The 17,722-nt window shown below is 35.8% G+C and overlaps 1 protein-coding gene across 1 annotated transcript; it reads left to right on the top strand.

The window, feature by feature from the left end:
- Positions 1–12,494: 12,494 nt before the first annotated feature.
- Positions 12,495–13,067, top strand: LOC113782326 (protein FAR-RED IMPAIRED RESPONSE 1-like). Its single transcript, XM_027328218.1, has one exon. It carries the CDS (start codon positions 12,495–12,497, stop codon positions 13,065–13,067), a length of 573 nt encoding a protein of 190 aa, XP_027184019.1.
- Positions 13,068–17,722: the final 4,655 nt, after the last annotated feature.

Below are 17,722 nucleotides of genomic sequence, written 5' to 3'. Positions count from 1 at the left end.
ATCACCACCATTTTGATCATTCCCCAGTTATAAACAATTTGGCTAGAAATTTAGGGCGGCACTATTTAAACTTACAACTGGGATGCAGCACATGAACATTCTTTTTCTATATACAAAGATCATATCTTAGAGGTTCTTTTAGCCATTTCAGTTACATCATTCCGAGGATAGACAGCGAGTAACAAAAGCTACAATCAGTCAATGTACATCATTTTCTTAGAAATTACTACGTCTAAAGAGTAATTCAAAAATGACACCATCAAAGCAGAGAAAAAATTTATAATGATTTCATCCGGAATCATAACTTTCAATGAAATAGGGTGAAAGCAAATGCTATTAAACCTCAACTTGCAACCTCTTATTGATGAATTTACTAAAATAGGTAAAATACTAAAGAAACTGACTCTAAATCTAAAGGAAACGTGGTACCTTCACAAAATTTCATACTCCAAGAATGGTAATTTAAATATTGTAATGCGGTCAATGACCACTTCAAGCATAAATGCATAATTTAATACTTCTAAAAAAAATGTTAATTTACTTACCACTTCCTAGCCTGTACCAAAAATCTAATATTTGGTATTTCTCCTTCAGCAAATATTTTACTACCTACAAGCATCAAAACCATTTATATTAGTCGTATTAAGCAAAAACTGCCCCTAGGCAGAAAGCAATTGGTTAGTTTGTACAACAAAGATTCATAAGATAGATATTGATAAGTCCTATCAAGAAAAATACTAAATCAAATTAGATTAACTTTTTCTCAGGGGATAAAAACAAAGAACCTAAATAAAGGTGCACTTTGAAAAACGAATTTCTCCAATCCTTTGTACTTTGTTAATATCTTGTAATAAACATTTGGAACATATTAGAGCATAAAAGATAATTATAATTAATATATTAGACCATCAAATCTAGCATAGGGTATGTGAAAACACAATAGGAAGCAAAACAATAGCAACAAAGCCTGAGAATTAGCAGGAACTGAAGAATTTGTTATGCCAAACCATAAACGGCATTAAGCACTAAACATATGAATGCATTTCCAAAGTTTCACATCCAGTTCATATCAATGCAGTAGGGCAACCCCTAGTCCCTAATGTGCCTTTTAGAAGTTACCAAAAAAAAAAGTAATTTGCAATGTCAGAAGACAACAATGATCTAAAACTCAAAATAGCAAATAGTTAAACTCAAAAAAAAAAACTTTTAAAGCTAATTTTATTGCATTCCAGGTGAATCTGTGAAAGGATTTGGACCGCTATATGCTGTCTACAAAAGGAAATATACAATCACATTGAAATAGGTAATATGAAGTCATTCATTGGTCTTTTTCTCAAGCATGGAACTATATCCGTAATCACAAAAGATTGAAATAGGTAAGACGAATTAAATTGAAATAGGTCAGCGAAGTAAAGATAAGATTTTAATTCACATTTTAATGGAAGCAAAAGTAAGAAATTATCCAGCTAATTAGTGCAAAATAACAAGGGGCAAAACTATAGCTATGCAGTAACTTGATCCATTTTCTAGTTAATGATATGATTTAAAGTCTTTAATCAAATTGTTAATTTACTCACTGCTTCAAGCCACTGCCCAGCATTTGATAGAGATTTCCTATCCTTGGGCAAACCTTTGACTGCCTACAAACACAAAAAATCAATTAAAATTGCTATTATAACCAAAAAAATTGCAGAAAGAACTTCGATCATTTATCAACTTGAGATTCACTATATAAACTGTCAACAAATTTTACGAAAAGACTTATAATTTTTTGTACTATAAGAACAATTATTAACAAATAGTCATTAAAATACGTATCATCACAAGATGCCTTTGGTAACTCGAAACTTTGGCCAATGATCAATTTCACATATGAGTTCATGATTGTTCAAGAAGACATGCAAATTGTGTATAATTAGCACAAGATATGCAAACATGCACTACAATAGACATGCATGCATGCAATATTATTCTAGCTTAATCAAGCAAATTGATTAAGAAACCAAAATTAAAGAAAACGCCAACTAAAAAAACCAGAAAAGGGAAAAGAAAAACAAATCTAGATTTTTTTATCAAAAAAAAAAAACCATCAAATTCCGCATATGATGAATTCCAACCAGCTAAACCTCTCTTTCTTTTGGATAGTTCTGTCTAAACAGTATGCAAAACATAAAGGAGGACCGAGATTGGAACCTGAACTATTAAAATCTCTAAAAACATCAACTGCAAATGCAAACTGCAGATTCGAACCTGAAATATAATGCAAATGCATGTTAAATAAAAATACTAAAGCAAATCATATGATTTTTTTCCTAGACAAAATCTTCTTGTTTGAAGCAAATCTTGTCCACATCACGCCTGTGCTACCATATGCTGTGCTATAGGCACAATAAAAATCTCCTCTATATATGAATAAAGCAAATGACTTCCCAAAAAAAGGTAGAACTAAATCTTGGTGAATATATCGACATAAATAAGTGTTTTTTATACCTTGCAATCTTCAAGGCAATAAAAAAACACTGATTCCTAAAGCTAAAATGTTTACCCAAGAAACAGTAATATGTCGAGCTATAAAGACACTAAGCCAAGTTAAATAATGACACTCTAGCAAAAAAAAAAACACAAGTCAAATAATGATCTAAACATTTTAATGATATTGCAAAAAAAAAAAATCAAATACTTAAAATTCATCCCAACTTCCCTAGATTCATAAACTCTGTATGTGTAGAACAAACTAAAAAAAAGAAACTGAACTCCTGTTGAAAATTACCAACAACCAGAGATCTTTAAAAAAAGACATCTCTGAAAAAATTACAACAACGACAGATAATTTTTGGATGGTAAAAAAAAATTTATTGAAGAAAAAAGAAAGATCTAGGAGGGGAGATATTCAAAATAAAAAGAAAAAATAGCAGTAAGAGAAAATAGAACGAAATACCTAAGCAAGAAGATGAAACCGCTACCATGCGAACCTGCAAATCCAAACGATAGAAGAAAAGACGGTAGCAACAAAATAGATGGTAAATAGAAACTTTCATAAAAGGATAAAAAATAAAAAGCTATACAGAGAAAGATTGTAAAAAAAAAATAAAAATGAAAGTTAAGGTAATTAAGAGAGAAAACCAAAGGGAAATACCCTTTAACTTGTAAGAAGAAGACCAACGTGTGACCTCTATTTTGTCTTGCACTGTTATTTAATATTCAATTAAAGAAGAAAGAGAAGAAGTGAAAAACAGAGAAAGAGGATGGAAGAGAGAAAGAACCTGAGAAGAAAGGAAGAAAGCGACGGAGCTAAAAGCAAGAAACACAATGAGCGGCGCAAGCGAAGACTCTCAAGAACCTTATCTATCCAAGAAGGAGGTGAAATCTCAATTTTGTCCTCAACGCAATTTGCTCAATTAATTGGAGATAACCACCAATTGACCAATGACAAAGCGCCACGTCAGCAATTGAAACTCAATTGCAAACCTCCCCATTCCCCAATAGACTAGATATGTTAAAGAGTCATTCCTATCGACTGTTCGAACATCCAAACTAAAAGACTACATAATTAAGAATCTTGTGAATTTTGATTTGCTATCGAATGTACACTATTGAATTGTAAAGCATCAAATCTATTAGGATTAATTCTACTTTGCACCTTTAAACTTGTACAGCTTTCTCTTTTTGCACCATAAACTTTGATTTTTAACACTTTGCATCCCAAACTCTCATATTTTGATACTTAACACCCTAAATTATGAAGTTTGTTACATTTAAATCCAATTAATGACAACTTTAGCTAAATTAATGAGATAAAGAATGGTACAAATTAATGACTATGTACCATTTTATTCTAACTACAATATCTTGACACTTTTTGACTATTTTTAGTACATTGCTATTGATTTTTAGGGTCCCAATTATTAATATTATTGGCAAAATTAACGAGATAAAAATGGTGCACATTGATAACAATATATCATTTTATTCTAGCTGTGATTTTGTAGATCCTTTTGACCACTTTTAACAAATTATCATTGATATATAGAATTAGGGATGACAAATGGAGCGGGTGCCCGCAGGGGGCAAATGGGGGACGGGGGAGTATACCCTTGCTTCCCCTAGTTTAGAAATGGGGCAGGGGGCGAGGGAGTATATCCCCGTCCCATCCCTTGCTTTGCCACCCGTTAAAAAAATTAATAAATATATATGTATGTATATAATTATATACATAATATTAAATTTAATTAGTTACAAATTATAATAATGATATTATTAGTTATATGTATTATATAATAGATCTTAGTATATGTAATATAATTGATATTATCAATTATATAATAATTATACATGTCTACTAATAGAAATTATTAATTAGTTATACTAAATTTACTATACATTTATACTAAATTCTAATTACACTTAACACAATAACATTTTTTCTCAAAAAAAAATAAAAACAACAATGATTTGATTGTATTTGTTCAAAAGTGAAAACTTGACTACTTTAGTTGTATTTGTTTCATCATGTTGGATTGTATTCAAATAACTTTTATTTGATTGTTTTTATGTGTTTCAATTGTGAAATTACAATGGATAATAACTTGATAATGTGTAGATATTTAGTACTTGATTATTTGCTAAAATTTGATATAATAAAATTATATGACAAATTTTTATTAGCCACATGGGGGCACCCGCGGGGGAACAGGGGGCGGGGGGAATTATCGCCCCATTGCCATTCCTCCCCGCGCTGTTGCCATTCCTATATAGTGTCCTCCATACTATTAATTTTACTAAAGTTGACATTGAATGTGACAAACTTGAGAGTATAGGGTGCAAAGCATCCAAAATTGAGAGTTTAGGTGCAAATTATCTAAAATTGAAATTTAAGTTACAAAATGAAAAAAATGATATAAGTTGGGAGGGGTAAGCATCACACTGTGTTGATACTATTCCTTCCAAACCATATTCTGCAGCAGAAATCAAATATACAAGACCATTAATCAAAGGAACTTGAGAGGGATTTGGTTCTTAAAGGAAATTTAGAGAGCTAGATTTAGACTTTACCTGGTGCAATATAACCAAAGGTGGCTAGGATCTTTGTGTAGGCCATGCTTTCCTCTTTATTCATCAATTTTGCAATGCCAAAGTCACTTACATAAGCGACCATTTCTCATCTAACAGGGCATTACTAGGCTTCAAATCACAATAAAATGAACTACTGGCATCGAGTAATGATTGTGTAGGTAATCGATTGCACGTGCCACATCTATCACTATGTCCAATCTTTGCATGGTATCCTAGAAATTATTGTGGGAGTGCAACCACTTTTCAGGCTACCATTCGGCACGAATTCTAGGGATACCTTTATGGTAGGAACGGCTTTGACCGTGCCTATGGTAGGAAGGGCTGCAAAGAGCGACACGTGTTGGAGTTGAATGTTGTCCAAACGGAGACGTTAAGTTGTGGCACAGCGCGTGGAGAGGAAAGATGCATGCAGCATCTGCGTATGCAACCAAAAAATCACACGGACTTCCTTACGATGTTGTAGGTTGGGCCTGGAAGTGTAATTGCAGGTTAGAGCCAGAGGGCATTTATGCATTTGCAAATGTACCCATTAGCAATGGAAAAATGCTGCAAATGCCTTAGACAAAAAACGTGCATAAAAAAGGTACCGAAATTTTAAAAATAATAAATGTAAATCGCACATGTGTGGGGGATAATAATTTGGAAGAAGGAAAATTGGAGGTAAACGTAGTAGTTCCGCGGCAACTCGAAACACAAATAGAAGCAAGCCTTCATTACATTTATATACATATGTAAATTTAGTACCCAAGTGTTCAGCTTAAGCATCGGGGAAAATGGTGTAGTAACTATCGTTATGGTAAAATAACAGTTTGAGACATGATATAATAGGTTATAAAAATTTTAGCGACCACTTGATTATCCGTTGGACCTATCCACTTGAGTAGGATTATAGGTAAAAATAAGGAAGTAAGTTTGTCATATAAAATAGTAAGTTAACGTAATAAATTAGTAACTTTTGCAGTCCAAACGGTAAATTGAAAGTTATTATGAAACATACTTTTGAAAGAGATAAATTACTATTTTATATCCCAAATATACTTTTGAGGGAGTAGGTATATTTGAATTAATAGTATGTTTTTATACATAAATAATGATTTTTACTTATAACATAGTAAAATTGATTAATGACCAAAACATGCTAAGTTGTGGCATAAATATTCTATTCTGCTTAAAAAACTTATACCAAGCCCATATTTTATTGTTAGTTGAAGTAACAATGAAATATGTTTTATTAATGATTAAAACTGAGTACCTTACTTAGTAAGTACTCTAAATATACTTGTATACATACTTGATCGTATGTATAATTTACAAAATTTTGGGGTGAATTTATTTTAAAATATTTTGACCCTTGACAAAACCTTGTAAAATAATAAAATTTTGTCGTATTATACATCTGAATAATTTCTGAAAAGTTTAAAAGTTTGGATAATAATATCAACACATGTTCCTACTTATGTATGAATATCACTTATCTATATAATTTGTATAATTTAAAACCTATTAATATAGTAAGACGATGAAGTTTTAATATATGTATTTTCTGGGACACGAGACATAATAAGAATTAAACTTGTATTAATGTAGACCTAACAAAATGAGAGAAATAGCGTAACAATCAGTACAATAATAAGAATAACAGAGTTACTATAACAAAATTAGTATAGTCTGCACATTTTTTTTCGTCTGCAGATAGTTAACGAATATAAGATTTAAGCACTAAACAAAATTGACATGCAAATGTAATCTAAAACTAAATATAAATTGAATATAGTTATGTTTTGTCATCGGGTCCATGGTGCAAGCCAGAGTTGAATAATGCAATGCCAAAGTTGAAGCTTAATTCAGATGCCATTGGCAAGAAGTGGGGTCACTAAATAATTGGTACAAATGAGAGGCACGGAGCAAGGGAAACTTTTACAGTAAATGGAGGGAAAATGAAGCTATGGAAATGGCGGGAAAACCCATCACAACTGGCACGGTCCCACACCGTCCCTGCCAAAAACGTGTGGTAGGGGACTAGTTAATTGAATATCATTGTTATCCATTGGTATCCTACATTTATGAAAGGTAAACCAGTAGATTATACATTTAACATCAATAAAATATGTAAAAGTAAACGACCCATAAAGAGCGGGTGCTTTGTTCATATGTTGGAGGAGTGGCATAAAGAGCTGGTATGTTATGCAAAAATGGGCACTTCACGCAGCGAAGCTGTAAATTGGTAGCATATCTATAAAGAATAAATGGAAAACTGGTATAATTGGCCATTTGCTCTGATTTTATCTGACAAATAACTTATTAATCCTACGGTACCCTGCATAATTAATAAAAAATTAGTGGGAAAATGGGTATAACATGTTAAAGCCACATCATCGCCATTTACTCTGACTTTATCTGATAAATAAATTATTAATCCTTCGGTACCCTAGACTTATGAATTGGAGACGGGTGGGCTATGCATGCAAGATGAATTGAATAAATAATTCATGGAGGAGTGATACAAAGAGCTGGTTATTGATGGAAAAAAGTGGAAATTGAGCAGTTTATGTAGGAAAGCGAAAAATAAATAGTAATTAATGGGAACACGGGTATTACGTATTAAACCCATTTATTCACCAGAAATTGTACTTTGATTTTATCATGTGAATAAATTAGTATTGTTGGAATTTATACATAATTAAATTTTTGTTCTGCATTTAAAAAAAAATTAATCAGAAATTTTTTTCCCAGAGCACAAAAATTCACAAGTCAAAAGAGTTGGTCTAAAGGGGAAAGAAACAGCTGAATATCATTATTTAAAGTACTAAATACAATAGATGTAAAATGCTCGATAAAAGTTGGTACTTTTATCATATAATGAAGGAAAGCCATAAAGAACCGGCCATCTACGGGAAAAGGTTTCATTAATAAAAATACCAGCTCTTCATGGCTTTGTTACTAGTCCTCCAATGCATGAGCAAAGTGTCAATAATTAAATTAGTATTTTTTTCAATTTATACATAATTAAATTTTATTTTGTGCGTTTCCAAAAGAAATTAATGAAAACCCTTTTTCTCAAAAGTGTCCAATATACATTATATATGTATGAGAGGTATTTTACCATATTTTAATCTCTTGTTTTCCCATATTGTATCGCATGTGTAATCATTGATGCTAATTTCAGGACGAATATTTTTTATAATAAATTCAGTTCGAATGTAATTAACAGGTTGAGATATTTTTGGAAATTGTAACTGTGAAATATTTTGGAAGTTATGTTTTATTTTCCCAAAAATAAAAGATTGCTATTTTTTTTGCCAATTGTTGCTATTAACATTTGAGTTTGTAGACTAATTCTTATGAATGTAGAATTTGTTTAGTTAACAAAATTGAAGTTGTGTTGGTTCGAGGACTGGCATGCTGTTGTTGTTATTTTACATGTGAAAATATAACCAAAATAATGAAATAAATAATAGCTACTTTAAAAAAAGGAAACAGGTGCTCAATTGACTGCATTCAAACTACGATTTCTGTTACTGCATAATTGCTGAATTATATTCGTATTCATAAGCAATCAATATGCATCATATATTGACCAGGAGTAAAGTACAGATTACTTAACAAATCATATCTAAACACATGATGTCATATACATTGCATTTGGTCACTGTAATACGCATACAATTTGCCTTTCTTTCCATCTATGTTATAAAGCTGCAAAATTCTCTTGATTATATTAGTGCAAATGCATAAAATGTTTTTACAAAAGTAGAATCAATATATTTACAAAATATTAATACTTGTAGGAGAAGCAATGCATTGTAGGAATGGTTTAATAGTTATTAAGTAAACATAACTACTACAGAAAAAAGTTCCAAAAAATGTTTAGTAATTATACTTTATTTACGAGGGGTTTTGAATGAAAGTATTAGGGGATTAATTTGTTTGATTCAATAATTTTTAGAGATTGTAATTATGAAAAGAAGAAAGAAATTTTTCAGATTCGAACTATATTATTAATATATGTAATAAATTTCATATTTTTGCAAGTTTTGATGGCTTTTATTTTCGGCAACGAAATTTGTGCAAATATGGTAAAACATCCCTTGTATGTATGTCATGGGCATTTGACACTTTGAATAACAAAAAGTGTTGTTGTTAAAATGAGAATGTATCATAGTGCGCTAATTATTGTTGGACCGTCGTATACGTGAACTGAATTTAATTTAAATCATACAAAAGATTTGTATGTGCAAGTGATTTTCATTTAATTGTTGGATCTTTTTTTATGAACAATCTGGTAAGGAAAAAAGTCCAGATCATACTGATTTTATTATATTACGTAGTATACCAATTTTGTCTGTTTGTTATTGTTGTACTATTTCTGACATTGTTTGGGCTTAAACTCTTATTAATTCTTGTGTCGCAGATGTAAATTTATTAAAATTTTATCATCTTAGTATATTCGTAGGTGTTAAAATATGAAAACTGTGATATATAAACAAGTGATATTCTATATATAAGTATGAAGATTTGTTGTTATTGGTATTCAAACCTTCAAACTTCTTAAAATTCTAAAATTATTAAAAAGTTATAATGTGACAAAATGTTAATAATTTTTGTCCAAGGTTATCTACAAAGTGAAACGTCTTTTCATAGAAAAAAAAATTACAAAAAAATTTCAGTAATATCTAAAATCATTTATTATATAGGTATATTACGAGTACTGACTAAGTAAGGTATGGTTACAATTATAATTATAATAACAATTATAATAAATATATAAAATCATTTATTATATAGATATGGTTACAATTCTAATTTTGGCGCAATTTCTGTATATTGACAGATAGAAGTTAATTTAAGGGAATTACACCATGTTTGGGTACAACAACCATGTTTGTAAGTTGCTTAAACTTATAATAACAAATACAAGTTTAATAAAACTTGTATTTGACTTGTGAACATGTTAGAAAATTGTGGGAGTTACGATAAATGTTTTGTAGTGAATAATAATAAAATAGGTAAATGTATGCTTGAAATAAAATAAAGAAGAAAGAATTTGTTAAAAATTATACCGCACGAGTGATTTTGTGAATAACAAATTGTGAAGAACGGAGAGGCGAAAAAAGAAGCGCCACAACTGATTTGGAAAACAAAGGCAGACATAAAGCTAAGCTAATGGACTCTAGGCACTGTATCTTGTTTACTGTCAGTCTAACTCCAAAACACGACTGAACCGGTGAAAAAATTTGTACATCACTTCACCGGCATTTGTTGTGAATGTCCAACAAAGTCAGCCGACGTACAGTGACACTCCGGTGTTGAAAATCAATTGTGTTCTTCAACTGTGCGACAAAGGTGCGTTGGTTCTTTCTCGTATTTGCCGGACATTTGCTTTGTAATTAATTAATACCTGCAAATGTGAATGGGAACGGTGTGCAAAGAACGTGGTATTGGAAGTGTATCGTATTCCTCTCTCCGTCGCGGCTTCTTGTGGAGGGAAGGCAGCAGTGGAGAGTATCACATTAGGAAGCGTATTGGTATGTCTTTATGTTGCGATTCCGTTTATGTTCGAGAATGATTCTGTGTCAGATTTCATCATGAAAATGCAAGAACAAGACTGTAAGGATGAACGTGTCTGTTGTGTAACGTACATTGATTGTCAGAGAGGGAATCTTTACCCCACTTTGAGAGGATTATCATGTAATGATATTTACCTGCAATAACATTGTGTACATTAGAAAATTATTCGTGACCTATGATGGTATTGAATGATTACCTTCATCCCTTATTTTAGGTTTGTACGCTCATTTGCCGTCATTGAGTTGCATGGTTGAATCCCCTCTTCGTCGCGGGTTCTTTGGAAGGAAGGCAGCAGTGGAGAGTCTCAATTAAGAAAGCGTATTCGTAAGTCTTTATTTTGTCATCATGCAAATGGAAGAGCAAGAGTGTAAGTATGAACCTATGTTTTGTTTAACATACATTGATTGTCAGAGAGGGAATTTTTTGGGCCATTTTGAGGGGATTATCATGTCATGACATTTATCTTGAATAACATTGTGTTGATCAGATAATGTTCGTAACCTATGATGGCACTGAATGATTACCTGTATTGGTTATTTTAGGTTTGTAAGCTCATTTTGCAACTTTCATTCGTGGTGCTCAATTCCAAAGTTTGGTGGAGACAATTTAGAAAGGAACAAGGTTCATTATGCCCGCATACCACAATTAGCAATAAAACATGGCTGCACCCCCTCACATGATGGCTCTATTTATTTGTTTCTTAGTTGCCTAACGAGGTAGAATAAACATATTCAACCGCCAACTGATTTTTCTGTTAAATTGTTGAGATAATTGACACAGCATGTGCTTTGGGACGATTATCACTTTGTGTACTTTATGCAAATAGCAGTAGATTTCTTAATATGTTGTGTATGCTAAGACATAATAATGTGTGCCTATTGACAGAAAGATTCCGCTGCGTGACAGCCTCGGTTCTGTGTTTGACCTTGCTGGTTTCACCCAGAAGGATATAGTAGTAGCGACGGCTAATATGTTTTTGCAGTACCAAACATTGAATAGTACCTGTAGTTTGCAAGCTTCAAATGTCAAACTGTGTTAGTTAAAGGATGCTGCATAAGCGTTGCATTATAACTTGGTAAGATCATATTCGGTATGAGCATAGGCACCTCGGCAACCGTTTGGACAGTTCGCGTTACGTGACTGGGGCTGTTTGATTTTTGAATGTCGTAGGGGAAAGTGGCATGGAAAGTTTCGGATAAATCTCGCACACAATGGTGAAATGGTATACAGTATGTTTGAATGGTAGATAACGTCCTGACTGCGAATGGAAATGGTGGAAGGAGATCCATCGAGCAGACGGTATGTTGCCGCGCATGCCATATTGAAGACAGTACTAACAGATTTAAAAATGAAAATTTAACAACGTATTGCAGAACAGAAGCGATAAAAAGGTAGGGGGTTGTAGGGACCATGTTGGTGAAAATGGGGGAAATATAAACGCTGCATTTGAAGGTATTGATGATATAGATGTAGGTAGCATGGAGTTTGAGAGTACTGAAGAGGCAGAAACATTGTATATGATGTACGCAAGAGCAACCGGTTTTGGGGTGCGAAAAGGGTGCAAGAGAAAAGATAAGAACAGGATTGTCCGAGTGAGGTCGTGGCTTTGTAATAAGGAAGACGAACGACTTGAAAAGCACCTAAATAGAGGCGATCGAATAAGGGAATCAAGGGCAGTAACAAGAGTGAACTGTCAAGCACGTTTGAAGATTAGATTATGTGAGGCGAAAAAGAAGTACGTTGTTATAGAATTTGTTAGTGCACATTACCATCGTTTATGCAGCCCTGAAAGTGTGCGTTTCATGAGGCCTCATAGAAAGGTTGGGAAGTTGAACCTATAACAGGCAGTAGTTATGCAACAAGCAGGCATAAGAACAAGTCACATTATGAGACTACTAGTTGTACAGGCTGGAGGATACCACAACTTGGGCTTCCATGAAACTGATATGTACAATGCGCTAAATCGGCAAAGGCAGGTAGCAGTTTGTGATGGGGACAGCGATTCGGCAATTGCATTCTTGTCAGGCAAGCAACGAGGCCATCCGAATTTATTTTTCAAATATTCTGTAGATGACCATGGCGGTCTGAATTGCCTGCTTTGGACTCATTCAGTGTGTAGAGATGACTATAGAAGTTTTGGTGATGTGCTAGTGTTCAACAGCACGTATAATACGAATCAGTACAAATTTTTATCGATTGTGTTGTGTGGGGTTAACAATCACTACTCCACATGTATCTTTGCGTGTGCTTTTATCGTTCGTGAAGGAGATGAGGGATACGATTGGATTATAAGTACATTCTTAGAAGCAATGCATGGGAGGAAATCGATAGCAGTTGTGACAGATGGGGACAAGTCAATACGAAAGTACATTAAAAAATTAATGCCGACAACTAAGCATAACTTTGCAGCTTCCATTTGGAAATGAATGCAACTACAAATGTAAGGGACAAAGAGTTCCTGCAGGCATTCAAGACCTGCATGTTTATGAATTGTACAACAATAAATTTTGAAACGATGTGGGCAGAGATTGTGCGACATTTTGGGCTTGAAAATAATGAATGGGTTAAGAAGATGTACCGGAAGAGGGAGCTGTGGGCTATGGCTTTCCTGAGAGGTAACTTTTTTGGGGAAGTGTGGAGTACCCAACGGTGTGAGAAAATGCATCAAGTCTTGAAATTGCATCTCACCCCGAAATTGAAGTTTTTTGAGTGCCTTCAAACATATGACTTGGCCGTGGCCCGTTTGTGACATGAAGAGAGGCGTCAAAGGGCTGTGACAGAGCACAGTACCCTTCTGGGAGCGACACATTTACAGGCGCTAGAAAAACATGCTGGTGAAGTGTTTACTAGGTCCACATTCGTTGTGGTACGAGAGGAAATGAAGAAGCAGGGGTTATTTTGTAGGATTAATGGCACAGATAATGGAATCACCGCTGTCCAATTCATGAAACATCCGTACAATTACTCGTATTATACTGTGGTCTATAACAAATCCACGGGACATATGAAGTGCTCCTGCTTGAAAATGGAAACACATGGGCTGCCTTGTTGTCACATGTTTCGTGCAATGCTATTCGAGAAACTGAAAAGGATCTCTCCAAACTGCATCATGAAGAGGTGGACTCGACAGGCAAAGGAAGGGGTAATAAGTGACGAGGCGGCCCAAACAAGCAGCCCGCACCTCACAGAGATGTACAGATATTCTACACTAGTTTCGGCAGCAAATGATGTGTGTAGGCATGCGTGCAGGACGTCGGACGGATTCAGAAATGCATTGGAACTGTTCCAGAATGAGTCAGTTTGAGCTAAAGAGATGGAATGCAAGAGGCACAGAGGCGAGGGCTGTGCAGCTATCCAGGGGACCAATGAAACAGGGGGTCAAAGGGATTGGGTTAAGGACCCCGAATTGATTGCAGCTCGAGTCCTGTGTCGAGGGAATTCGAGGTAGGCAACAATATCTATGGCGTATTACTGGAACATCTCATGTACAATGCATTTCGGCTCACACTCGAACTGTGTATACATAAATAGGCATACATAACATATGTTACTTGCTATGAAACACAAAAGGGTGAGTGTGGAGTTTAGTCCGATTTGTTTTGTTACTAATGTAGGGGGAGAGGAAGTGGGCCAAACACGTCATCAAAGTGCAGAGCCACAGACAATGATGTTCGTCGTGCAAACAGTAGTTGCACTGCTCAAGCACAACTAAGCAATACGGGGAGGATACCCGCTGGCCGAATCATTGTGCCTAAAAAATTGGAGCACCAGCGGCTACTGGAGCCCGTTGTATGGATTCAGGTTGGAATGAATTTTATGTGCACCATATCGACTATGGTCTGTGTACATCCCTTGCTACCTTTGCTGCTAAATTCTGCGTACACAAAACCCATGTTCACGCCCCTTAACTAATGCGTACATCTTCTCGTCGAATGGTAATATAGTTGACAAGGTGTTGGTTTATTGTGATAATGTTGGAAGTAATCTGCTGAAATGAACATAATATCACTAACAATTGGTGTTAGGTATAATTTGTATAGTTTTGTGGCACTAAGTGACACCGGTAAGGTATTTGAAGGAGAAGACATTGTGTCCTTTAAATATTAGCCTAAAACCCTGTGTACCCGTATGCGAGTGCGTGTGCTTATATGGGATATATAACTGGTTGCAGGACATGGATGTGGGAGGAGTAGATGGCGTACGGCAGAGGAAGTCAATGGAATCGGTAATTACTATAGTAGCATGCATTGGCGTGTTAGTTTACTGCATAATGAGTCGTTCGTGTCGCATGTCAAGGCATTTTTTAACTGACCACCATTATTTGAATTGGATTAGGGAGGATCGGGCAGTGTGGATGAATTTTTCGAATATATCCTGCATTCACCACGCCCTTACTCGTATCAAGTATTCGTTCACATTATAATATTTTTTGAATTTTTGGCCATGCAGTGGACAGATGTGTAATCAGTCTGTAACTGTGTTCGGTACGGAGTAATTTACATATTTTGTGGCCATGTTGGGTAGGTTGATCAACCACCAGCTGGACCTGCTGATGCCTTTGTACCAGTATCGATCTACATTGCTGATTGGTGAAGCATGTTTTTTTGGTACACTGAATTGGCAGTTGCTTTTGTATGTGAATGTACACCGTAAACTACTTGTTTGCGGTGGATGAAATTAGGTCGGTTATTGTCTACTGATGTGTGAACCTAAATATACTTGTGTACTACTGTTTGTGTTGGGTCATCTGTAATATTCGAACTTGAACTATATGCATCCTACATTTCCAATTCATTGGTAAGAATTCATGTGGTTTGTAGTCCGGCTTCATCAAATTAATGTGTAACGGGATAAACGTTCAGGTGTAACCTTCATGTGCGACCTAAACATTTTCTAATTGCATTTGTTTTGACACCTCTGTCACTGTGCAACCGGCATCTGCATTCACACCTCAATTGGTTGCATATAAGTGAAACAAGTTAGTACATGTTTGTTTAAAAGGGGCCTGTGCTACCCAAGTTTAACTGACAATAGAGATTCACGAATTTCGCGAGAGGGGCGTTGCAACAACATCCTCATGTGTTAACTGCAGTGACCTGAACAGAGGCACGACAAAAATCGGTTCCATTCAAGAGTTGTGCACCTGGTCTTCCCAATCTCCCAAAATGTGTCGACAATACGTTTAACGAGCTGTGTGCATACGGACTCAACTCATGAGATCGGGTTTAATGTGCATCTGTGCATGGGAAGAAATTGTATACCACACTAACCAGGTTACTGACTTCATATTTCAAATTAACCTCTATTTACAAAAACGGCAGTCTTGACCCTCAAATATAGCTTGGCAATTGGACTATAACCGTAAAAAGTGCCACTCCACCTTAATAAGCCAACACTCGTGTTTAGGTTTGTTCGACGGAATTGAGGAATGCAATATTTACAAAGCAGGGGACAAGCACCGAATAAAATAACCATGGTAGCTAATTGTCCAGACCTTTCAGTAACAAAATGTTCTATCGTGGGGGTTATCTGTGTGATGGCATTAGATAATGCAAGTTCCCAACCTTTGGCAAATGGTGTGAATTTCAATAGTAGGCCAACGCAATGACACCCACATACACCACACTTACTACCAAGAAGCACTTGTTGTAACACTGCAGCTTCCTGTACAGCAACTGCTGCTTCTCTCCGCATTCTTGCACAACCATTCGCAAATCTTCATTCTCTTTCTCCAATTCTGCCACCCTACGCGTCAAACACTGATTCGAGTCTATGGCATGGATGTTCGTCGCCTGCAGAGCCGAATTGGCTTCTTTAGTCTACATATCTTCTCAGCTGTTAGCCTAGCGAGTGATCTTCCCCTGTTACAACAGCTATCAACATCGACCACCTGAAAGAAGAGCATCTGTGTGGCTGCATTGAAAGGGGGTTTGTGGCCCCTCCAATATAATTGCATAAGTAGATGAGCTATCTATAAACTTTATGTGACAATAGGGAACAAACTGGGTAATTGCTGCATGGTGCAAATCTACAGCCTGGGTTGCCGCGCGTGAAACAAGTTTGTATACGGGCAACCAATCCGCGGTGACATCGTAGCTCCGATGTCGCGATGGAGTCTTCACTTGCAGCTGCAAATGTCGCCAAATGAAATGTATCTATGGTTTACAATGAATGGGGGTTCAGTACCAGGGAATTGGTACTTCCTTTGTACAACTGTAGAGATGTTGCCCAAAGGCAACCGTTGCCCTATAATGTTAAATCTACTTCATGAACGGGAGAATGGATACAAGAGGGAGAGAGGAAGAAAGGAGACGAATAAAGAGTGAGAGAGCGAGAGAGACCAAAAGAGAAGGGACGCGGCTATGGCAGTGGCGGTGTATGGTGGTAACGGTGGTGGTGACAAAGAGAAGAAAGGGGAGGAACGAGATGGAGAAGAGAGTACACGAAAAGAGGAAGAAATGAGACAGAGAATGAGCGAGAGAGAGAGATGAGGAGGGTGGTGGTGGGACGGAGAAGAAAGAGAAGGAAGGAGATGGAGAAAATCGGGGAGGGATAAAGTCGAAGCACGGAGGGGGACAAGGAAAGAGAGGGGGAGAGAGAGAGAAAAGAGAGGGGGCGGAGGTGGCGGTGGGTGGTGGGTGGGGTGCTTGTTGGAGGGGGAAGAAATGGGAGGGAAAAAGAGGAAAGGGAAAGATGAAGAAAGAACGGGGAGAGAGAGACAAACAGAAAGAGAGGGAGAGAAAGAGAGAGAGGGAGATGTGCAGAGAGAGAAAGAGACAGACGGAGAGGGCGGCAATTGGGGTGATAGTGGTGTTGGCTGTGGGTGCTGTGTGGTGGCGGCACAAGAAATGTTGAGATGGACTAAATAAAAGGGAGCAATGACAGGGAGAAGAAATCAGCATGAAAGAGGAAGAAAGAATGGAAAGAAAGAGGCAGAGAGAGAGAGAGACAGAGAGATACCATTGCAGACAGAGAGAGGGAGAGAGAGAGGAGAAGGGGGTGACAGTGGGGATGGCGGAGGTTCAAATTTATTATAAAATATCTGAAACAAATGTTAAATTCTTGAAAATTTCCAAAGTTG

This window comes from Coffea eugenioides, chromosome 9, assembly GCF_003713205.1.
Source record: "Coffea eugenioides isolate CCC68of chromosome 9, Ceug_1.0, whole genome shotgun sequence".
NCBI lineage: Eukaryota > Viridiplantae > Streptophyta > Magnoliopsida > Gentianales > Rubiaceae > Coffea > Coffea eugenioides.
The sequence above is the reverse complement of the archived record's forward strand: the minus strand, read 5'-3'. Positions and strand labels throughout refer to the sequence as shown.